Genomic DNA, 24,210 nt, shown 5'->3' on the forward strand with positions numbered 1-24,210 from the left:
AAGTGTAATGTAGGCCTCTCTCCACGTATCGGGTGCCCTTCTCCCCTCCATGATCTCGTTGCAGACTTCCTTCAAAGGTTGTATAAGCCCTTCCTTCAAAACTTTGTAGTATTTGGAAGTCAATCCATCCGGTCCAGGTGATTTGCCCAACGTCATGTTTTGAATGGCATCTTCTATTTCCTGTGCTGATATCTCCTGGTTCAAAATTGTCTTACTTTCCTGAGAAATCTTTTTCAGCCCATTTTTCTCGAGGAATTGTTGTATGTCTTTATCTTTCTGCGGCCCTTGTGTATACAATTGTCTAAAGTAGCTCTGGAAACAGTTCCTAATTTCCACTGGGTTGCATATGTTCTTTCCCTCCACTTCTAAATTTGTTACCGTGTTGAGTTTTTGTCTCTTCTTTATTTGCCAAGCCAGTAACTTGCCACATTTATCTGCAGATTCAAAGGTCTTTTGTCTCATTTGTTTGATTTTCCATTCTATTTCTTGATTCATCAGTTCCATATATTGTGTTTGGTACAGTTTAATTTCTCTTAAAACCACTTGCGATTTTGGCTTCAATCTTAGTTTCCTTTCCCCTTCCTTTATCTTTTCCAGAATTTTCTCTTTCCTCTCATTTTGCTTTCTTTTCTTTAATGTATTTTGTTGTATCAAAAACCCTCTCATCACGGCTTTACTTGCGTCCCATATTATTCTTTTTTCTACTTTAGATCTTAGATTAATTTCAAAATAATCCTTCAAAGTTTTTTGGGCCTTTTTACAGATCTCCTCGTCTCTGAATAAGGTGTCATTCATTCTCCATCTGAAGGAACCAGTTGTTGTTTGCTTCATCACCATCTTTACTGCGTTATGGTCGGAGAGAGTTTTTGGGCAGATTTCCACTTTCTTTATGTTCGACGCCATGTTGCTAGTCACCCAAATTTGGTCAATCCGAGTCCATGTCATTTTGGCTTCAGAAAAGAAGGTTCCCTCTCTCTCTAATGGGTGTTTTGTTCTCCAGATGTCTATCAAATCCATATTGTCAGTCATTTCAAAAAAAGTTTTTGGTAGTCTTCCATCTTTTGTAACTACCTGTCTTTGTGCTTTATCCATATTTGTTGAAACTACTCCATTCATGTCTCCCATCATAATTAGTTTATAATCCATATAGTCCATTAAAGTCTCATGCAACTTCTTAAAAAATTCTGCTTTCCCTTCATTTGGTGCGTATATCCCCACTATCAAAAGTTTTTCTCCTTGAAATTGAATTTCAATTGCCAGATATCTTCCTTGATCATCTTTAAAAATTTGTTTCGGCTGCAGATTTTCCTTTGCGTAGATCACCACTCCTCTTTTTTTTACTTTGTCTGAAGATATAAATTCTTGTCCCAATCTCTTATTTATTAATAGTTTTCTGTGTGCTCTTGTTACGTGGGTCTCTTGTAGACAAATCAAGTCCAATTGGTCTTTCTTTAAAGCATGAAATATATTTTTCCTTTTTCGGGGATTGTTTAGACCATTACAATTCCAGGTTAGAAGTTGCAAAGCCATGATGAGGTTATTTAATTCCTCCTACAGCTCCCAGTTGTTGTTCGTCCTTTGTCGGTGGTTCTGTGTCCGTGTCTAGTCTTGAAGGATGTCCTTCTCCTGGATAGGTCTCTTTCTGTAGGTCTTCTTCGTGTTCTCCCAGGAACTTGTCTTTATCACTCACTGTTTTTATTCTTCTTTTCTTCCCCTTGTATTTAAAAGACAGGCCTTGGGGAAACTCCCACCTGAATAGTATGTAGTTCCTCTTCAGTAGTGTCACCAAATCCTTATAAGGACCTCTTGCATCCAAAATACTTTTGGGAATATCTTTAAAGATCTCAATATGAAAATCTTCAATTCGAAGGGTTGTTTGGTAGTGCAGGTTCAATATTTTATCTCTCTCTTCTTTGGATCTTAGAGTTATCAAGCAATCTCTGGGTCTATTCTTCCTCTGCCTTATTCCCAACCTAAATGCACTCTCTATTTTGAACTCTTCTTCTTTCAAATCTTGCTTCCAGAAGTCAGAAAACTCTTTTGTCAAGTAATCCACCAAGTTGTCTCCTTCCTTTTCCGGCACAAGTCTAATCCTTAAGTTTTTCTCCTTGCGTTGCATATCCTGCATAGAAAGTGTCAGTTCATACTCATCCAGTTTCCTGTACACCGGTGGAAGTTTCCCTTCAACAGCAGTAGCAATTTCCTTGGCTTCCTCAGCTATCTTTCGTGTTGTAGATGAATCTTCCAATAGTTTCCCAATTGCTTCTGCATTAGAGTTCACTTTATTCCCGAGGTCAGTTATGCTTTTAGTATTTAAGTCAATTTTCCCAGAGATTTCTTCAATTTTCTTATTTGTTTCAGCGCCTTGCTTCTTTAATTCCTCCAAAGAATCATTTATTTTTCCCAATGCCTTTGCAAACGCTTCTTCAGAAGACATTGTTTTCACTTTTGCCTTTGTGACAGCTGCAGTTCCCGAGGCCCCTGATACAGAGGCCCTTCTTTGCATAGAAAGATCAACTTTGTATTGTCTACCAGATCTCAAAGTCGTTTCTTGTGAATCTTCTTTCTGTTTACCATCTGCCATAACAAAGTCTTTCACTCAAGGTCATTCCCACACTCTTAAGCTGTCAAAATATAAAAGTTCTCAGGTTTTAAATTCCACTTGTTGCTGAAACTGTCCAAATCCTCTAGAGGGCGTAAAGTCGGTTCTTAAACTTTAAATTGTTCCCACACTTCCAAAAGGCAAAAGCCCTCCAAGTCCCTTTCTTTGTAAAAGATCCAAATCAATAGTGTCCTGCAAGTAACTTACTATATAGCAAAATACGATGTTTCAAGTTGAGAGTAGCCAGAGTCTATATTACAGTTACTTTCTAACCTTTTTTGTAACGACCGTCCTTGGCCGGTTCCTTTCCTCCGGCAGTCCGACCCCCAGGTAGATAAGCAGCGGTAAACAGTTCAATCTCCTTTAAAAACAGGCAGGGAATCCCTTTAAAATCTTCTCCCCCCCCCCTCCTGCCTTCTGGGGGGGGGGGTTCTTTACTTGGTGTTGGGTTTCTTGGCTCATAAACTCTCCTGTCAAAAGTTACAGCTTAAATGCCTTTCGCTTTAATCTTGCTGCAGGACGGAAAGCAGACTTCCTTTTTAATGCTTATCCGTCTCGGTGCCCAATTTCTTTAGTTTTAGTGTCCAATTATTAATGCAAGCTCAATCCTACTCACGGAAAGTTGCTCTTTTTTAATCCAAAATCTTCGGAAGAAGTCAGCGCTCTCCGCTAATGGCGACGCGGCTTCGCTTCGCAGGCTGGGTGAAAGCGACTCTCAGCACCGCTCCACGCACCCTCCGCTGATCTATAGCCTTTAAAAAGGCTATTTCACAACGTCGGGGGGGGGCAAAGGTGCCCGCCGAGTCTCCGGTTCACAGGCTACGCGCCTGTGACTTTTGAGGGTCCTTGCTCCGCCGTGAGCTACGGGACCCGAACCCGCGAAGCAGATCTCTCCCGGAGCTCCGGGAGAAATCCGCCATTCAGCGCTGGCGCTAACCCGGAAGACTGTTCCTGTCTTTCAGGACAGGAGAGCATGTGCAGAGTACAGTGGTACCTTGGGTTAAGTACTAAATTCGTTTTGGAGGTCCGTACTTAACCTGAAACTGTTCTTAACCTGAAGCACCACTTTAGATAATGGCGCCTCCTGCTGCTGCCGCGCCGCCAGAGCACGATTTCTGTTCTCATCCTGAACCAAAGTTCTTAACCTGAAGCACGATTTCTGGGTTAGCGGAGTCTGTAACCTGAAGCGTATGTAGCCCGAGGTACCACTGTATGTTGATGGCTGGAAAAAAACTGGTGGCACAAAATGGGTGTCACCTCTATCCTTAAGGGTTGGTAAATCGAGTGGCAGAGGTGATAAAATTGACTGAGAGGGTTGTTGTTGTTTAGTCATTTAGTCGTGTCCGACTCTTCGTGATCCCATGGACCAGAGCACGCCAGGCACTTCTGTCTTCCACTGCCTCCAGCAGTTTGGTCAAACTCATGTTAGTAGCTTCGAGAACACCATCCCACCATCTCATCCTCTGTCGTCCCCTTCTCCTTGTGCCCTCCATCTTTCCCAACATCAGGGTCTTTTCCAGGGAGTCTTCTCTTCTTATGAGGTGGCCAAAGTCTTGGAACCTCAGCTTCAGGATCTGTCCTTCCAGTGAGCACTCAGGGCTCATTTCCTTCAGAATGGAGAGGTTGGATCTTCTTGCAGTCCATGGGACTCTCAAGAGTCTCCTCCAGCACCAGAATTCAAAAGCATCAATTCTTTGGTGTTCAGCCTTCTTTAAGGTCCAGCTTTCACTTCCATACATCACTACTAGGAAAACCATAGCTTTAACTATATGGACTTTTGTTGGCAAGGTGATGTCTCTGCTTTTTAAGATGCTGTCTAGGTTTGCCATCGCCTTTCTCCCAAGAAGCAGGCGTCTTTTAATTTCGTGGCTGCTGTCACCATCTGCAGTGATCATGGAGCCCAAGAAAGTAAAATCTCTCACTGGTTAAGAAAAGCATCAAGGGACCTTTTGTCTGAAGCGGTTTTCTTGTGCCGAATTTACGAGGACCGGCTATAATTTAGTTTGGAGGTGGGAAGCATTTGGCGCTCGGGGGCCGCATTCCGTTCTGGATATCCTTTCAGGGGCCACAAGATGTGGGCGGGGCCAGTGGCAAAAGTGGGTGGAGCAGTGAGTGTGAACAGATTATTAGTTTGTCTTTGTTCTGATTTTTAATTATGTATTTTGTGGTTTTGGTATTGTAATTTTAGGTGGTGAACCGCCCTGAGATCTACAGGTATAGGGCAGTATACAAATACAGTGGTACCTCAGGTTACAAACGCTTCAACTTAGGTTTTTTCAGGTTACGAATGATTGTAACCCGGAAGTAAGTTGTCCAAGCTCTCGGAGGCCTCGCCGCTGCCTGGAGGCAAACCCGGACATTGGTGGGGCCTATGGAGCTCTCGGAGGCCTCCGCGAATGCAGGGAACCAAGCCCCGACATCCACGGTGCCTGGAGCGGCTCTGCGTATGCCGGGATCCAAACCTGACATCTGCGGTACCTGCAGGGCTCCGCGGATGTCGGGAGCCAAGCCCCAGCATCCACGGGGCCTACAGAGGCTCTGCGACTGGGCTTCAGCCGCAGGAGCTCTCTGAGGCCTCCACGAATGCCGGGAGCCAAGCCGATTGTGATTCTGGAAGAGGACCCTGAGCCCCCTCCAAACAGTGAGTTTGGAAATAAATTTTTTCATCTAAAATACTGTCTTATTTATTTTATAGTACAGTACATGGATTATTGCCTTCATTTTATGGATCAATGGTCTCGTGAAACAGTAAAATTTGTGTTAAATTGCTGTTTTAGGGGGTGTTTTTTCGTCATCTGGAACGAATCAGTCCACTTTCCATTACTTTCAATGGGAAAGTCCACTTCAGGTTAAGAACGCTTCGGGTTAAGTACAGACTTCCGGAACCAATTAAGTACTTAACCTGAGGTACCACTGTAATAATAATAATAATAATAATAATAATAATAATAATAATAATAATAATTGTACAGAAGTAAGGCCCACTGTGTTCAGTGGGACATTTTCTCTGAAGGGTGGAGAGGTCCTAGGAAATCTGAGTTGGATCCTGTGTTTCAGTTTTCTTTCTGTTTCAGAATGTGTGAATTATTAGGTAGGTTCGTGTCATTGAGAACTGAATCTACTGAGCAGGTTAAATCATTAGCAGGATTTTAACCACACTTGTGAATTAATGGAAAGTATGGATAATTTGGAAGGATAAAACTTGGATAGTATTGGTATGCAGTTGTAAATATTATCACCAGGACCCATGGAAGAGATGGGGGAAGTCAGGAGATTAAGAGTAATCTCGATATTTGGATTTTGAATTTGTTGTTGTTGTATGTTTATATTGGCTAAAATCATATATATATATATATATATATATTATATCTCACAACTGAATCTACTGAATCTACTGCCCTCCCTAGTCACAACACTCTTTGGCTTTTGCTGGAAGAGACTGACTCATCTATAACTTTGGAAAACATATATTTTGCTCTCCGCTATATACAGTACCAGGGACACGGATGGCGCTGTGGGTTAAACCACAGAGCCTAGGGCTTGCCGATCAGAAGGTCGGTGGTTTGAATCCCCACGACGGGGTGAGCTCCCGTTGCTCGGTCCCTGCTCCTGCCAACCTAGCAGTTCGAAAGCACACCAGTGCAAGTAGATAAATAGGTACTGCTCTGGCGTAAACGGCGTTTCTGTGCGCTGCTCTGGTTCACCAGAAGCGGCTTAGTCATGCTGGCCACATGACCCAGAAGCTGTACGCTGGCTCCCTCAGCCAATAAAGCGAGATGAGCGCCGCAACCCCAGAGTCAGCCATGACTGGACCTAATGGTCAGGGGTCCCTTTACCTTTACCTTTATATACAGTACCAACCTTTCCTTCTTCTTCTGCAACTCATAGGCTTTTATAGCAATAGGTGCTGCAAATGTTCAGTCTGAGTAAGAAAGGGGACTGGAGTAGTTGGGTTGGGTTCTGAGCTTCCGTCCTCCCTCTCTGCTGTAACCTCAAAATGCATCTGCCAAAATGAGAAGAGGCAACGGCCGTGGATGATGCCGTCATTCCCCACCTAACCTGTCAGATGCATCTAGCAAGGACTCCCTGGACCAGTTTGAGCAAATGGCATCAACTTCAGCAAAGATACTTGAGATACTTCCCAGCAAGGGAAAACGGGAAATTCCGCCTGGGTCAAAGTTGCCATCACCAGAAGACTGTGAGAAGGTGCTTTCTAGCTAAACCACCATGGGATGGTGGCTCCCAGCTCTTGCTTCCCAGGGGCTCAGAGTGGAATATGTTTCATGTAAATAATAATTCTGTAGCTGAGACTACATCTTTGGATATTGAAGTCCTCAAGCAAGTCTGGCCAAGGTTGTCCACCATGAGGAAAAGGTCTCCTGAAAGTGCTGAGAAGACCTCTCTTCTTTATGATTGCATTGCCTGCCCCATTACAAACATGGCCATTGGGGCACCCCCAAAACCTGACTTGAACATCCACAGTGTGACTTATCTGCCTTGTTGAGAAGGCTGGTGGAAAGGACTCAAGTGAGCTAGCATGAGGCTCACTGTTGTCTTTGTCATCCGCACATGAGCAGAGACTGTCCTGCGCATGCACAATCACATACATACATAATTGCATGCCTTTGTAGAAACGTTCTTCTGATTTGTTTTGGTTCTAGATGATGCAATAACAGTGTTTTCTGGTCCGTGAGTTACCATATCGTGGCACTTCAATTGATGGCTGTTTGTTTTCAGGTGGACAGTTTTCTTACACATACAAAATTGATTTGATAGAGGACAATATTAGCCAAGTAGCTGGTGCCCATTGTACTGGTAGAGTGGAAGGCAGACATACCAACTGACAGGGTTGAGGCCACAGCCAACAACAGGCCAGAGCCAACTAATTTTAGTTTTGCTCCCACCTTCCTCCCCACTGAGTTCTACAAGGGCAACACTAAGGACACATGCGCAGCATACATTTAAAGCGTGTTGCCCACCATGGCGTCCCTCAAAGAATTATGGGAGCTGTAGTTTGTTGAGGGTCCCATCCCAGAGCCACAGTTCCCAGACAGGTTAATCAACCAGCCCCTCTTCCCACTGTAGCTCTGCGAGGGGAATAGAGACCACATTCCCCCAACAATCTACGTTTCCCAGAATTCTTTGAGGGGAAGCCATGACTGTTTAAGGTGGTATCACAGTGCTTTAAATATAATGTGTGCAAGTGCCCTGAGATGGAGGAGGAGGAGGAGGAGGAGGAGGAGGAGGAAGAGGCTGACAGGCCAGCTCCCTGGGCTGGTTGTAAGTAAACAGGTAGGTAGGTAGGTAGGTAGGTTGGGGGGCTGGCTGAGGGTTGGTGGAGTGGATTCCCATTTGCCCAAACAGGCCAGCTTGCACCGGCCAAGTCCTTTGCCCTCCCAATTTTGGGGAGCTTATCCGCCAAACTGATGCACGCCTCTTTCTCCCCAGGTGCCTCACGATCCTCTGTCGTCCGATGCAAGCCGGGAGCCAACTGCCCCAACACGCAGAGTGGCCTCCGCAGGCAACATTCCCCCTTGTCTGCCGCTGAAGATTCTGCTGCTCCCATTCTAGAGCTGCAGAGTCGAAGTCCCTCCGGATTTTGCCGGCACGGCAGAGGAGAGAGGCAGAACAGATCAGGTAGGCACCCCGTAGCCTGAGCGTCACGGCTTCCTGTTGTGCCTTGGGTACCAAAATAAACTTTTTAAAAAGCCTTCCCTGTCCCAACAAGGCATGAATAGTTTATTGATGATGATGATATTATTATTATTATTATTATTAATAATAATAATAATAATAATAATAAAGGTAAAGGGGCCTCTGACCATTAGGTCCAGTCGTGGCCGACTCTGGGGTTGTGGCACTCATCTCACTTTATTGGCCAAGGGAGCCAGTGTACAGCTTCTGGGTCATGTGGCCAGCATGACTAAGCCCCTTCTGGCGAATCAGAGCAGCACACGGAAACGCCATTTACCTTCCCGCCGGAGCGGTACCTATTTATCTACTTGCACTGGTGTGCTTTCGAACTGCTAGGTTGGCAGGAGCAGGGACCGAGCAACGGGAGCTCACCCCGTCGCGGGGATTCGAACCGCCGACGTTTTGATCGGCAAGCCCTAGGCTCTGTGGTTTAACCCACAGTGCCACCCACGTCTAATAATAATAATAATAATAATAGCATTTATATCCCACCTTTTTCTCTAAGGAGCTCGAGGTGGCCTCCTCATTTAATCCCCCACAACAACCTTGTGAGGTAGGTTAGGCTGAGAGAAGGCAGTGACAATCTCAAGGTCAGCCAGTGAGCTTCATGGCCGAGTAGGGACTCGAACCCTGACCTCTCAGGTCCTGGTCCGAAACTCTAACCACTAGCTCTCACTGACCCCTACACTGGACCTACATATTTTGGGAGTGGCACAGCAAGGGAAGGAAGGTTGTGTGAAGAAAGACACTCCGCTCTCTGTCCTCCATCCAGGCCCAGTTCAGAGGCAAATTCCAGCCAGGCAAAGACCCCTGCGGAGGGTGCAGAGAACGCCGAGGGGTGTGGCTTGGGGAGGGGTGTGGCCTGCAAAGAGTCCCAAGGGCAAGAGGCCTGGAGGGCTGCATTTGAATTATAGACCTGAGATCTACTACCCCTGAGTAAAGAAACTAACCCAAAATATGGTGGACTCGTAGCCCAGTGGTAGAGTTCCTGTTTCTTGTGCAGAATGTCCCAGGTTGATTCGTACCCCTCTCATGCGGATGGGTGTTTTTTTTTTGGTGGGTACAAAGGATGGCTGGTCAAAATGAGATGTGTCGTGTCACGTTGCAAGTTTGCAGCGAGCAAGTTGCATCGCAGAAGACTTCTCAAGTAGGACATATGAGCCCTGGGGACAGAGGTTCTTGGGGCCTCTGAAAGGCAGTTCAGTTCTGCCACCGAAGCAGCGATGCTTTTTCTTTCATTCATAGGCAGAGAGAAGAGAACGAAGAGAGAAAACCAGAGGAAGGACCTATTTTTGAGATTGTTAAAAATTGAGAGTTGGACTGGGGGGGGGGTCTTTTTGTTTGCTTTTTTGGAGGATATTTTGAGTGACTGTCTGTGGTTTTTTTGGGGGAGCGGTAGTGGGCTTTGATTCCTATGTTTTGTTTGTTTTTTGGGGGTGCCGATGTTTTATCTATTGTTTAGGGCGAGGAGGTTCGGAGCACAGTGGTACCTTGGTCTTCGAACGTAGTCCGTTCTGGATGACTGTTCAACTTCCAAAACGTTTGAAAACTGAGGCGCAAAGGGAACTGAAAAAAATAACATCATTTACTTCCTGGTTTTCGGTGTTCAAAAACCAAAACATTTGGCTTCCGAGACTCTTGAAAACTGAGGTACCACTTTATTGCCAGCTTTCATGCTGTGAAATGGGCGCTTTGTGGTGCCCGTGGGAGTTTCTTAGATTTCCAAATGTGCCCTCGGCACGTTTTCAACGCCCCAGAAGGCTGGGGACCTCTGGCCTACTCCGACTGGGAGCAGTTTTCCAGGGCCTCCGGGGAGAGAAGGGTTGTTCTTGCCCTCCCTGCTGGAGACTTTTTCAAGTGGAGGTAGCATCAGGGATTGAAGCTGGGAGCACCACGCAAAGCATGAAGTACACCCATGTCCCGAACGGAAAGGAGCCTCAGTGGGTAGTCACCTTTTGTTGTTGCTGTTGCTTTTGATCTGCAGGTGACACGTAGTTGGCTGTCTCTCCACTCACGTGTGCTGCGTTACCTTTGCATTGAAAAGAATATGGTGGAATAAGCGAAGTGACAACATAATTTTACGTAACGAATTGCGCAGATTGCTTAAGTTGTGTAATTTCACCTGCAGCAGACGGCAATACGAATAACATCATTTTGGGCAAACTGTTGAATCTGACCTTGGGCCTCTCCAGGCTGGTGGTTTTGTGTGGCAACATGTCTCTGAAGCGATGGTGATAACGCGTTAGTGCTGGATTTATACTGGACTGCCAACACACAATATTCTGCTTTATTAGTTGTTCGACACAAGATAGTATCACCAAGGCAACTGCAGTCATACCTTGGTTGATGTACGCCTTGGGACTCGAACGTTTTGGCTCCTGAACCTCACAAACCTGGAAGGGTTTGCGAACGTTCTTTGGAACCCGAATGTCTGTTCTGGCTGTTGGCAGAGGGCCTTCTCGGTAGTGGCGCCCGCCCTGTGGAACGCCCTCCCACCAGATGTCAAGGAAATACAGTGGAACCTTGGTTTTCGAACGTAATCTGTTCCGGAAGACCATTCGACTTCTGAAATGTTTGAAAACCAAAAACTGAAAGCAGAAGCCTCAGATCAATAGGGAAACTCTAAATGGAAGCCGAGTAGCACATTTGGCTTCTGAAAATCATTTCAAAACAGGAGCAGTTACTTCCAGGTTTTCGGTGCTTGAGTTCCGAAATGTCCGTTGATGGAGACGTCCGAGAACCGAGGTTCCACTATAAACAACTACCTGACTTTTAGAAGGCAGTCCTTTTTAGGGAAGTTCTTAGTGTTTGATATTTTATTGTATTTTAAATATCGGATGGGGTATAAAATATAAATTATTGTTGTTGATGTTGTTGTTGTTAAAAGTTGCAGTATTTTGGCAGGAAGTTATGGGGCACACACTGATTGCAAGCAAAGCGGTATGTCCAACTGGATGGTCAGTGGTCACATGCTAGCAGTGGGCAGGGCCAAGGGGAAAGTGGGCAGAGCAAGCAATGTGAATTTTGCTTTTCTACAGTAGAATGCGGACTCACTCAGACCCTTATCTATGCGCTGTCCAAGCAAGTAGGACGCACCACAATCAGAGTTCACTGACTTATGCCACTCAAAGAGAGCACAAAGCAGGGTGGGTAAGGGGTGTGGCCAAGGAGGGGTGTGGCCTAGGGAAAGTTCTGGGGGCCAGGCAGACAGACCTGGGGGGCCACATTCCATTTCAGATTGCTCTTTGTCAACCACTTGGAGGCTTCTGGGGGAAGGAGCTTGGGGGAAGACTGCCTTGTCTCCTTGCCCTGAGGTCTCCTTTGGGATGGTGCTGTGAATTGGGCTCAAAGGGAGAAGGTGAGGAAATGGTGTCCGGGACAAAGGAGATGGGTTTGGTCAGGGAGGGAGGGGTCCATTGAGGCCATTTTGACTGCACCCGACACCCCCCTCCGAAAGCACACAACAAGAACCCTGGAATCAGCACTATGTACAAGCAAAGCAGCGGAGGGGGAAACAGCTGCCGCAGGCAGAGACGTATGAAAAACATACAGTGAGAGTGTTTGCCCCACCCAGGAACCATTCTGGGCCCAGGCATAGCACAAAAAGCCTTCTCTAGAGGCTTCAGACATTGGGGGCAGTCACACATAATGCTAAACCATGGTTTGTTCAGCAAACCTCAAGTCATCTCACAAAGAATCCTGCAGCTTGGGTTGCTTTTGCCTTGTGCCTCCATCGCAAGGCTGTCAGGCTCAGACGTAACAGCAAACCATCGCTAAAGTGATCCATGGTTTGCAGGTCATCAACAAACCATTGTTCCAGGTCATGGTTTGTTGCCAGAAAACACACAATCGTTCATCTACTGGGCTGGGTTCAGATGTCCAAACAAACAGCGTTTGGGCTAAACAACCATGGTTTCGCTTTGTGCATGAACCAGGTTACTAGTGTGAACCAAATTCCCAGAATTCTCTGGCCTGGTGATGCTCACTTTCAGTCAACAAATGCATCTGATTTCATGCCCTCTTTTCAATACCAGCTGTGTGGCCTGGGCTTCCTCCTTTCAGATATTAGAGGTGGTCTCGATCCCCCTTTAACAGTCACCGCTGCCTCTTTTTGCAGGGGAAGACGGGGCCCAGGGCCACGGGGAGAATGGCAGCCAGGAGAGCCACGTGCAGACGCGGTGCGAGTCCTGCACGTCCACGTTCCTTAAGATTGTCTGGGGATTTCTGATCATCCTCTCCGTCTCCTCCTCCTGGGTCGGAACAACGCAGATTGTGAAAATCACATACAAGAACTTTGATTACCCGTTTTTCATGACTTGGTTTTCCACAAACTGGAACATTATGTTTTTCCCAGTGTATTACTCCGGGCATCTTGCAACGGCGCAGGAAAAGCAATCTCCAATCAAAAAATTCAGGTAGGCCTATCATTTATTTCATTCCCATCCCACCATTTTCTCCAGGGAGCCCAAAGTGACTGACATGGTTCTCCCCCTCCTCATTTAATCCCAACAATGACCCTGTGAGGTAGGTTAGGCTCAGTATACCTGAAGGAGCGTCTCCACCCCCATCGTTCTGCCCGGACATGGAGGTCCAGCTCCGAGGGCCTTCTGGCAGTTCCCTCACTGCGAGAAGTGAGGTTGCAGGGAACCAGGCAGAGGGCCTTCTCGGTGGTGGCACCCACCCTGTGGAACACCCTCCCGTCAGATGTCAAGGAAATAAACAACTATCTGACTTTTAGAAGACATCTGTTTAGGGAAGTTTTTAATGTTTGATGTTTTATTGTGTTTTTAAATATTATGTTGGGAGCAGCCCAGAGTGGCTGGGGCAACCCAGCCAGATGGGCGGGGTATAAATAAAAATTATTATTATTATTATTATTATTATTGAGGCACTGGCTGGCCCAAGGTCACATCCAGTGAAGGTTTCATGACCGAGTCGGGATTTGAACCCTGGCTTCCCAAGTCCTAATCCAGCACTCTAAACCACTACGCCATTCTGGTTCCATTACGATGGTGAGGAGTCTTCCTGGGTAGAATTGATCGAAGGCAAACGCAAAGCTGGGAAGATGCTGGACTCAGGTCACACTTTGACATTTATTTTTTGTGTTTGTCCACACCCTGGGTTTTAAGACTCCTGTTTTCTTTTCCTTGTGTGTGCAGGGAATGCAGTCGGATCTTCGGGGAGGATGGTCTGACGCTGAAACTCTTTCTTAAAAGGACAGCTCCCTTTTCTATTCTCTGGACTTTGACTAATTACCTTTACTTGCTGGCTTTGAAGAAGCTGACGGCCACGGACGTCTCGGCCCTATTCTGTTGCAACAAAGCCTTTGTCTTCCTGCTCTCGTGGATTGTACTGAAGGACAGGTTCATGGGTGTAAGGGTAATGAACTCTGCCATTCCCTCTCGTTCTCGCTCCCCATTGTGGGCAGGCCATGCGCCATGGTGGCTTTGCAGTGAATATAACCAGAAGGGGCATCAACTTTGGTAGAAACGGTTTTGGCGACCTGAGTGATTTAACAGCCCCCAGGCGATTCTGAAAACCTTGGGTTGCGTTCACGGGAGTCATTTTTATGGAGAAATCTCACCGTCAGGTCGCTTTTCCTTGTGATTCTTCCACAAGGAAGGTCTCATAAATGTTGCCCTCTGGTGAGGAAACTGAGATACAACAATGGGAAAACGAATCCACTAAAAATATATATACCGTATTTTTCGCTCCATAGGACGCACCGGACCATAGGGCGCTCCTAGTTTTTTGGGGGGGAAATAAAGAAAAAAAATTATCCCCCCCCGCCGCCCCAAAGAGCAAAGAAGCCAAGACAGCGGGCAGGATCCATCCCGCTGGCTGTCTTGGCTTCCTCTTTAGCTGAACGCAACCTCTCCAGCCAGGAGAGGCTGTGCGTGGCTTTGGCAGGATGGATCCCGCTCGCTGTGCGTGGCTTCGGTTTTAGCTGCAGGGCTAAACCCCAGCCCCCAAAACAGGTCCAGGAGTGGCGGCAAGATTGCGCGCAACCTTCGCCGCCGCTCCCGGAGCTTTCGGGTAGCTGCCTGAAGCCTGGGGAGCGCAGCGGGAGTTGGTGCTGTGCTCCCCGGGCTTCAGGCTGCAGGTTGCTATCCGCAAGCCTTCAGAGCCCGGTGGGAACTCCCGCTGGGCTCAGAAGGCTTGCGTTTATCTGCCTGAAGCTCGGGGAGCCCAGTGGGAATTGGCGCTGTGCTCCCCGGGCTTCAGGCTGCAGGCTGCTATCCACAAGCCTTCGGAGCGCTCCGAAGGCTTGCAGATAGCTGCCTGAAGCCTGCATTTGCTCCATAGGACGCACACACATTTCCCCCTCATTTTTGGAGGGGAAAAAGTGCGTCCTATAGAGCGAAAAATACGGTATACAGTGGTACCTTGGTTCTCGAATGGCTTAGTTGTCAAACAAATCGGCTCCCAAACGTCAAAAACCCGGAAGTAAGTGTTTCGGTTTTGGAACGTTTTTCGGAAGCCAAACGGCCAAGTGCAGGAAGCTCCCGCAGCCAATCGGAAGCCGCGCCTCGGTTTTCGAACGGTTTCAGGAGTCGAACGGACATCCAGAACGGATTACGTACGAGAACCAAGGTTCCACTGTAATGCAAACTTATTTGCATACAACCAGGGTTGTATCTTTCTTTAACTCCTCAGGAACACATTTTTAAGGAAAACTAACTGGAAGAATGACTGGTAAATGTTGGATTGTAGACATTGCTAGTAGAATTTCACCCTTATTGTGGGGGGGGGGGGGAGAGGCACTCACCTGACCTCCCAAGAACTGGGTCCCTTTTGCTTCTCTGTAAAGACCGGGGTGGGTGTTGGTATTCTTGAGAGTGTATGGATCAGGGCCATTGTGCAAAATGAAGAAATACAGCTAATCAGCCACCTGCCTTTTATCTAGCATCACCGATGCCAATAAGTACATGGTGGGAGATATTTCCCTTAGAATTAATGATAGTGGAACAATTATGCACATTAAATAATCATAATCACAATCATAATCATAATATTTATATCTGGCCGGGTTTCCCCAGCCACTCTGAGTGGCTCCCAACAGAATTAATGGTATTAATATTTTTTTAAAAACCGATAAAACATCATGCATTAAAAACTTCCCTTAACAGGGCTGCCTTCAGATGTCTTCTAAAAGTCAGGTTGTTGTTTATTTCCTTGACATCTGATGGGAGGGCATTCCACAGGGCAGGTGCCACCACCGAGAAGGCACCCTTTCGGAAAGATTGAAAGATGTGTGCTGTAAGGCAACTGCTACCCATCAGTATTAAAAGGAAAGGCTTTCTTTAACGCCCCCGTTCCTGATTTCTATTTCTGTAGCACAACAAAGCCCCAAATGCGCTCCCAAAATAACCCGTGCATCTTTACAACTCGCGGCACCATCAATGAATGTTTGCCCTCGCCAGTTAAAATTGTCCTCCCGACGGCAAATTAACTGAAGGAAAGCTTTCATGGGTTAATCCGTTGATTAAACCGATTTGAGCTTCCTGCTCCAGTGTTTATTCCATGGTTCTCTCTGTCCAATTTACTCTGCCCCTTAATGAACACACGTATAAACAAGAGGAGGCAGATAAGCAAACCGGTGGGATGAGCCGATGGAGGATGATGCCTTCTTGTGCCGCAATGAAGAATGAAGGAGCCGGGAGATCTTTGCGGGGAATTGCAAGGAGAGAGGGGCTGTTGTACTCAAGATCAGCTTGTGGACTTCCCAAGGGCATCTAAGATGCTGGAGTGGAGAGTGTGGAGGGAGAAATTTGGTTCTGTTTGTATTTTAATATCTGCACTTCTCTGAATTTTGCGGTGCAGTTCTGCAGCCAAGGAATGTACAGTGATACCTCGGGTTACAGACGCTTCAGGTTACAGACTCTGCTAACCCAGAAATAGTACCACAGATTAAGAACTTTGCTTCAGTATAAGAACAGAAATTGCACGATGGTGATGCGGCGGCAGCAGGAGGCCCCATTAGCTAAAGTGGTGCTTCAAGTTAAGAACAGTTTCAGGTTAAGAACGGACCTCCAGAACAAATTAAGTACTTAACCTGAGGTACCACTGTAATAAATTTGTGGTGGTTCTGGTCCAATTTGGATGCTCATTTCCAGAGGGTGATGCTTGAGGAGTGGGGGGACGCGGGTGGCGCTGTTGGTTAAACCACAGAGCCTCGGACTGGCGGTTCAAATCCCTGCGACGGAGTAAGCTCCCGTTGCTCAGTCCCTGCTCCTGCCAACCTAGCAGTTCGAAAGCATGCCAGTGCAAGTAGATAAATAGGTACCGCTCCGGCGGGAAGGTAAACGGCGTTTCAGTGCGCAGCTCTGGTTCACCAGAAGCAGCTTAGTCATGCTGTACGCCGGCTCCCTCGGCCAATAAAGCGAGATGAGCGCCGCAACCCCAGAGTTGGTCATGACTGGACCTAATGGTCAGGGGTCCCTTTACCTTTACCACTGTATACAGAAATGCATGTGTGTTTTTTTTGTGAAAACACCATGCAAGCGTCTCCCCACAAACCCAGGGGTTTTGTTCCTGGGAACCATGCGTATATGTGAAATCATATATGGTGGGGAACACCACCTAAAAAGCCTCTAAACCTCTGGAAACCCTTGAAAAACTCTTTTAAAAATCTGCCAAACTCCACCACAATCGCTCCCTCCAAACCTCCTTTCTCAAACTCCAACTCTCCCCAATTCTCAAAGGTCGGTGCACCAGGCTCCTGGAATTGCAGTTGCAGAGGCCCCTGCGATAGCTAGCTGCTTCCCCACAGTTATTGCACAATTCTTGCAGTTTCCCCGCTCTTTCTGGGCCATTCTAGCCCTTTACGCAGCTTTCTGCAGCTTTAAATCAATTTATTTGATTATTTTGCAGTGCCACACATTATGCACTAGCTTAAGTGGAGAGACGCCTGCACAAAAGGGCATTCTAGTAAGGGAAACTGCTTAGCAGAAATGTGTGTGTTTGGAGAATGAATTTGTGGTGAAATGCTTTTGAAGATTAGAAAAATTCACGGAGGCTAAAGCTATATCGTGGCTGCTTCTGCTCTGCTTGGAGGCAGTAAAGCGGCTGAACATCAGTTGGTGCAAACCACAGGATGGGAGAGAGCTCTCACACTCGGGTCCTGCCTGCAGGCTTCCTATGGTGATCTGGTTGGCCACTGTAAGAAAAGGATGCTAGATTAGATGGACCATGGGCCTGATCCAACAGGAAGGCTCTTAGGTTCTCATGGCTCCAAGGCTCTTCCTCAAGAAGCAGTCTCCTTCTCAGAGTGTAGCCCAAGTTGGCTCATGTCTTCTTCGTCTTCTTCTTCTTCTTCTTCTTCTTCTTCTTCTTCTTCTTCTTCGATCCCTCATAGCTGAGTAAGATTGTCTTCCATAAGCACGGTTTTAAGAATGAGTCCGTAAGTGACTGTGGAGGCCAATTCTGGATCCACACATCCTTCCACAGTGGGGACATTGGTTTCCGGGTGGGAGCTGATCACGGTGTGGTTTTGCCAAGCGTGCCTTCCTCTTAGTACGTTTCTCCCTTTTATCCTGAGTTTGAGCCTCTTCAAAGCCCATGATATCTTTGGTCAAGGCTGTTCTCCAATTGGAGCGCTCGCAGGCCAGTGTTCCCAGTTGTCAGTGTTTATACTACATTTTTTAAGATTTGCCTTGAGAGAGTCTTTAAACCCCTTTTGTTGACCACCAACATTATGCTTTCCATTTTTAAGTTGGAAATAGAGCAGTTGCTTTGGAAGATGACAATCAGGCATCCGCACAACATGACCAATCCAACAAAGTTGATGTTGAAGAATCGTTGCTTCGACACTGGTGATCTTTGCTTCTTCCAGTACACTGGCATTAGTTCGCCTGTCTTCCCAAGTGATGTGTAACATTTTTCGGAGACACAGTTGATGGAGTTTTTCGATTTCTCACCCAAATGACAGTGTGCTATCTTAAATAGGCAAGTGACAAAGATGTAGCAAGATCTCAGAGGCTGCCTGCACAGTCGAGAAACACACACCAGCAATGTAAGGTTCCCCATTCACACTGTGTACCTTACGAAGTCCTTGATGAGTACTCCTCTTGCCCTGTTAGCCCCCAAAACCATCATTCCTTCGTCCATTTTAAAAGACCGATAAGAGAAACAAATCTGGTTTGGGAGCAGCCTTGCCCAAATTGCTTTTAAATCTAAAATATCCTTTGAAATCATAGAATCAAAGAATCATAGGGTTGGAAAGCTACACCAAAGAGTTATCTAGTCCAGCCCAGCAAGGCAGGAATCTCAGCTAAAGCACCCATGACAGATGGCCTTTCAACCTCTGCTGTCAAACAGCTCTTACTGTCAGAGAGTTCTTCCTGAAAAAGTCCCTCCACCAAATTTTATGAAAAGAGGGGATGCGCTGTAATAATAATAATAATAATAATAATAATAATAATAATAATAATAATAATAATTTATTGTTTATACCCCGCCCATCTGGCTGGGCTTCCCCAGCCACTCTGGGCGGCTTCCAACAAAACACTAAAATACAGTAATGCATCAAACATTAAAAGCTTCCCTAAACAGGGCTGCCTTCAGATGTCTTCTGAAAGTCTGGTAGTTGTTGTTCTCTTTGACATCTGGTGGGAGGGTGTTCCACAGGGCGGGTGCCACCACCGAGAAGGCCCTCTGCCTGGTTCCCTGTAACTTGGCTTCTCGCAGTGAGGGAACCTCCAGAAGGCCCTCGGAGCTGGACCTCAGTGTCCGGGCAGAACGATGGGGGTGGAGACGCTCCTTCAGATATACTGTTACCAAGACAACCCCCTTGTTGTCCCCATAGTCTACACTGGGGGTGTGGGGGGGTGTCCCAAAATGGGCAGTGGGGTTACGGGGGTGGGGAGCGCTAAGGGATATAAATGACTACCAGACTTTGCAAAGCTGGTATCGCAGGACGAAGTTCGTCCATTTCGCTGAATGAATGAAGCTGAATAGTTTCAACTGGATTTTGAGTAAACGTGCAATTAATTGTTACTGTTCTGAATTTTCTTTTGCCCTTACCTTCCTTAGGGAGTCCTGCAAAGCACTATTCTGAATAAGAATGCTTTTAAAAGAATAGGGTAAGGGGCACTGGGGAGGGGTTGTGGAACAGGGGCAGAATCAGTGTCCCCAAAAAGTCTGGGAACCACTGGCCTGTGCTTCCATTATGGTGGTCTGTCTCCACTAAGAGCCCCCTGTTCAGAGGGAAAATATGAGAGAGAGAGAGAGAGAGAGAGAGAGAGAGAGAGAGAGAGAGAGAGAAATTAGTTTCCGGGCCCAAGTCAATGTGCTGGTTTTGATCTATAAAGCCTTAAACAGCTCAGGACCCCAATACCTCAAGGACCACCTCTCGCCATAGGAACCTACCCGGATCCTAAAATCATCTTCTGAGGCCCTTCTTCATGTGCCTCGTCTCCAAGAGGTCCGGGGGTGGCAACACAAGAACAGGCCTTTTCTGTGGTGGCTCCCCATTTTGAGAATTCCCTCCCCAGGGCGGTTTGCCTGGCGCCTTCATTATATATTTTTAGATGCCAGGTGAAAACCTTCATCTTCCACCAGGCGTTTGGCTAATTAACATTATATGTCCTTTTAAATGTGGGGTTTTTTTGAGGGGGGAGGTGATTGCTGTGTTCATTTTCTTATTTTTATTATGTTGTGTTTTTTACGTTGTGAACTGCCCTAAGATCTACGGATGAAGGCCGGTACGCAAATTTAATGAACAAACCAACCGACAAACCTCACGGCATCTCTTTACGAGTGACACAATTGCTCTAAATTTCTTTCTTTGTGGATTACGCAGATAGTTGCTGCAATCATGGCCATCACTGGAATCGTCATGATGGCGTATGCAGATGGTTTTCAAGGCGATTCGATTATTGGGGTCGCGTATGCCGTTGGGTCTGCATCGATGTCAGCGCTGTATAAGGCAAGTCTTTGCACACTTCCTTGCTATCTTAATGCTTTGAAGGAGGAGAGGAACAAAATTCGACCTGCAGGAGAGCAAAGCAAGCTCTCCATGCTGTGAAGGCCCCTTCCTTCCTTCCTTCCTTCCTTCCTTCCTTCCTTCCTTCCTTCCTTCCTTCCTTCCTTCCCTCCCTCCCTCCTTCCTTCCTTCCCTCCTTCTCTTCTCCTTCCTTCCTTCCTTCCTTCCTTCCTTCCTTCCTTCTCTTCCCTCACCTGATTTACATTCTGTGCCAGGTGCGTCAGGGGAAAGTTACGAGGGAGATAATTACTTTTGTGGCCCACCAAGGAATCAGCTTGGCTTCCCTTTATCGAGTCTTAATGAAAACTCTATTATTCCGCCGCGGTGAGATTAGCATCTGTGAGTCCCTCATTTTCTGCGCCAGTGTTTTTATCGACGCTCGCTGTGCATGAGTGGGAGAGCATGCTGAAATGTCGAAGGAGGACCCCTCCAGTGAGAGGAGGAAGGTCTCGCTCATGACCCCCCTCTTTTTTCGAAAGTCCAGCCTTACAAGGACACAAGGGATTCTTGCCAGGGCGCTAACAGTCAAGAAACAGTGAGGAATCAACTCTTATCAAAAGTACCCTTACAAAGCTAGGAGAAGGCTTGTCTGCCAGTCCTACTGGGTGGCGCTGTAGTCTAAACCACTGGGCCTCTTGGGCTTGCCAATCGGAAGGTCAGCGGTTCGAATCACCGTGATGGAGTGAGCTCCCGTTGCTCTGTCCCAGCTCCTGCCAACCTAGCAGTTCGAAAGAACATCAGTGCAAGTAGATAAATAGGTACCACAGTGGCGGGAAGGTAAACGGTGTTTCCGTGCACTCTGGTTTCCATCACGGTGTCCCTTTGCGCCAGGAGTGGTTTAGTCCTGCTGGCCACATGACACGGAAAGTTGTCTGTGCACAAACGCCGGCTTCCTTGGCCTGAAACCGAGATGAGCGCTGCAACCCCACAGTTGCCTTTCACTGGACTCAAACGTCCAGGAGTTCTTTAAAGGTAAAGGTAAAGGGGCTCCTGACCATTAGGTCCAGTCGTGGCCGGCTCTGGGGTTGCGGCACTCATCTCGCTTTATTGGCCGAGGGAGCCGGCGTACAGCTTCCGGGTCATGTGGCCAGCGTGACTAAGCTGCTTCTGGCGAACAAGAGCAGCGCACGGAAACGCCATTTACCATCCCGCTAGAGTGGTACCTATTTATCTACTTGCACTTTGACGTGCTTTCGAACTGCTAGGTTGGCAGGAGCAGGGACCGAGCAACGGGAGCTCACCCCGTCACGGGGATTCGAACCGCCGACCTTCTGATCGGCAAGTCCTAGGCTCTGTGGATTATCCCACAGCGACACCTGTGTCCTTTACCTTTTACCTAAGGTTCTCAGCTACTCCTAGGTGTACACCCAATGAAGAAGTTGCTGCAACAGAGAGGCCCCTCCCCCAAACTAGGCTTATGTATCTCCCCCACCCAAGCTGCGCACAAGCAGGCGAAGACTATGCCCCTGTGCATCCTGCTTCTGCTCCTCTCTCTTCAGTCCTCTCCTGGTCCTGGGAGACAATGGGGGCAGGAGGAGTAGGTGTGGAAGTCCTTGACTCTACCCCAGCCTGACCTCTCCCTCCCTCCTCCTGCACCCATTCTTCCCTCTTCAGTCCTGCAGCTCCTCCTGCTTCTTTCTCTTATCTCCCAGCTGTTTCTCCTGGTTCACTGATCCCTCCTTCCATGTCAGTCTCCAACCCCTCTTCTCCCAGTGCCCACTCCTCAGTCCCAGCCAGTCCCTGACCATGCCTCCCCACTTCAAGAGCTCTCTGCTATCTTCTGCAATGGGCATGACAAACTTCCAGCCTATGAACTCAAAGCAGCACCCAAGAGCTGGCTGGTCGCCCCCCCCCGGACTCTCCCAGGCCATGCCCCTCCACCCAGACCACGCCCCTCCACCCAGGCCACACTCCTCACAGGCCACGCCCCTCACCAGCCCTGTCCTTGTTGAGCAGAGTGAGGTGGCCACTTCAGGTCGGAGCTTTTGCGCATCCCAAAAGGACAACAAATTGCTATTTCAATGGGTAGATAGTCGTAGAATTGTTGGGTTGGAAAGGGGTTCCAAGGGTCATCTAGTCCAACCCCCTTAAATTTAATAGGGTCGTCTTCTTGCTCCCAGGATTCCGTGCCTCAGGTGTCGAAATAACTTGAGCAACTTTGGGGAAGTTGCACCATGGCTTTGGGAGGGAGGCTGACCCTTTGCTGCGCTGCCTCAGGCACCAAAATATCTTGAGTTACTCTGTGCCCCAGCAACTGGGGAGGTTGCACTCAGCCTGAACTGTTTCCCCCTCCCCCCCCTTTAGGTTCTGTTCAAGATGTTCCTGGGGAGCGCAAACTTTGGAGAAGCAGCCCATTTCATTTCTACACTTGGCTTTTTCAACTTGGTCTTCCTTTCCTTTACACCGATCATCCTGTATTTCACCAAGGTGGAGTATTGGTCTCCCTTCTCGGCCGTTCCCTGGGGCTACCTGTGCGGAATAGCCGGCCTCTGGCTAGGTATTTATCCCTATTTTATTTCTTTACCTGAATGTTTACGATTTGCACAACCGTCTCAAGGTGGCTGTGTGGTAGGTGGAGCGAGCTTGCTTTCCCTGCTCCGGAGAGCAGGACCCGAACCAATGGATTCGAATGACGAGAAAGGAGACTCTGACCAAACATCAGGAAGAACTTTCTGACGGGAAGAGCTGTTCAACAGTGGAACAGACTCAGTGCCAATTGTCAGGGGTGATGAGAGGTCCAACAATATCTGACTGGTCACAGGTTTCCCATCCCTGACCTATATTATTATTATTATTATTATTATTATTATTATTATTATTATTAGCTAAACGTATTGGTTGCTTTTTTTCTTGCCGAAGGCAACTGAAAGCAACAAACAAACCACTGACCGCCCACCCACAGATCCGTTAAAATGAAGAAACAAACAGAAAAAATAATATATTTATTTCCTTGATGGATTACATGTTGCATAGTTCTTACCGGAGGGCTTTCAAGAGGGAGGGGCGGTAAGATGAAGGTGACACATTTTTTATGTTTATTAGCTGCGAGCTGGGAAAGGGTTGTAGCTCAATAGTGGAGCAACTGCTTTGAGTGCAGAAGGTCCCATTATGGCAGAGTGAGGCATGTGCCTAACTTTCAAGTCCTGCTCCTTTTGACGAAGGGCTGCAACCTTATTTCATTTTGTTGGGGGATATGCCCTATAAAACCCGGTGGGACTTTAGGGAAAGACCACAGCTCAGCAAGAGAACATCTAGTTGTATGCAGAAGGTCTCAAACTGTCAGAGACGTTCCCCTTCTGACATACAAGAGAGGAGTCCAGAAGGGAAGGGGAAGAGTACCTCCGGTTTTGGATAGGATCCGTTCCGGAGCTCCGGTCGGATCCCGAGGTTTTCGCAAGTGGAGCTGCCTGTTCTGTGCATGCACGCGGGGCAAAACCCGGAAAAATACTGTATTTTTTCCTCTATAAGACTCACTTTTTCCCTCCTAAAAAGTAAGGGGAAATGTGTGTGCGTCTTATGGAGCGAATGCAGGCTGCGCAGCTATCCCAGAAGCCAGAACAGCAAGAGGGATTGCTGCTTTCGCTGCGCAGCGATCCCTCTTGCTGTTCTGGCTTCTGGGATTCAGAATATTTTTTTTCTTGTTTTCCTCCTCCAAAAACTAGGTGCGTCTTGTGGTCTGGTGCGTCTTATAGAGCGAAAAATACGGTACTTCCGGGTTTGCCGTGAGCATATCCCGAAGGATACGTAACCAGAGGTGCTCGTAAGTAGAGGTACCTGATTCCTTCACACAGTGAAAGCGAGATAAACTTATCTCACTCAGGAATGCAGCCTGGCAGTTCTGAAAGTAACACAGAGCGGAGAAAAGAAGATGCAACAGAAAGAGGGGAAAGGGATATTAGGACCAGAGTCCCCAAAAAGCCGGAGATTG

The 24,210-nt window shown here is 47.3% G+C and overlaps 1 protein-coding gene across 1 annotated transcript in view; it reads left to right on the forward strand.

Moving 5' to 3' along the window:
- SLC35F4 (solute carrier family 35 member F4) overlaps positions 1–24,210 on the forward strand; it is a 165,668-nt gene that overhangs the window by 137,772 nt on the left and 3,686 nt on the right. Inside the window, exons 2-6 of the mRNA XM_053392423.1 lie at positions 8,051–8,239; positions 12,414–12,711; positions 13,456–13,675; positions 20,100–20,225; positions 22,587–22,779. Coding sequence (XP_053248398.1) covers positions 8,051–8,239; positions 12,414–12,711; positions 13,456–13,675; positions 20,100–20,225; positions 22,587–22,779 — 1,026 coding nt within the window. The remainder of the gene's footprint in view (positions 1–8,050; positions 8,240–12,413; positions 12,712–13,455; positions 13,676–20,099; positions 20,226–22,586; positions 22,780–24,210) is intronic.

This window comes from Podarcis raffonei, chromosome 1 (assembly GCF_027172205.1).
Source record: "Podarcis raffonei isolate rPodRaf1 chromosome 1, rPodRaf1.pri, whole genome shotgun sequence".
In the NCBI taxonomy this organism is placed as follows: Eukaryota; Metazoa; Chordata; class Lepidosauria; order Squamata; family Lacertidae; genus Podarcis; species Podarcis raffonei.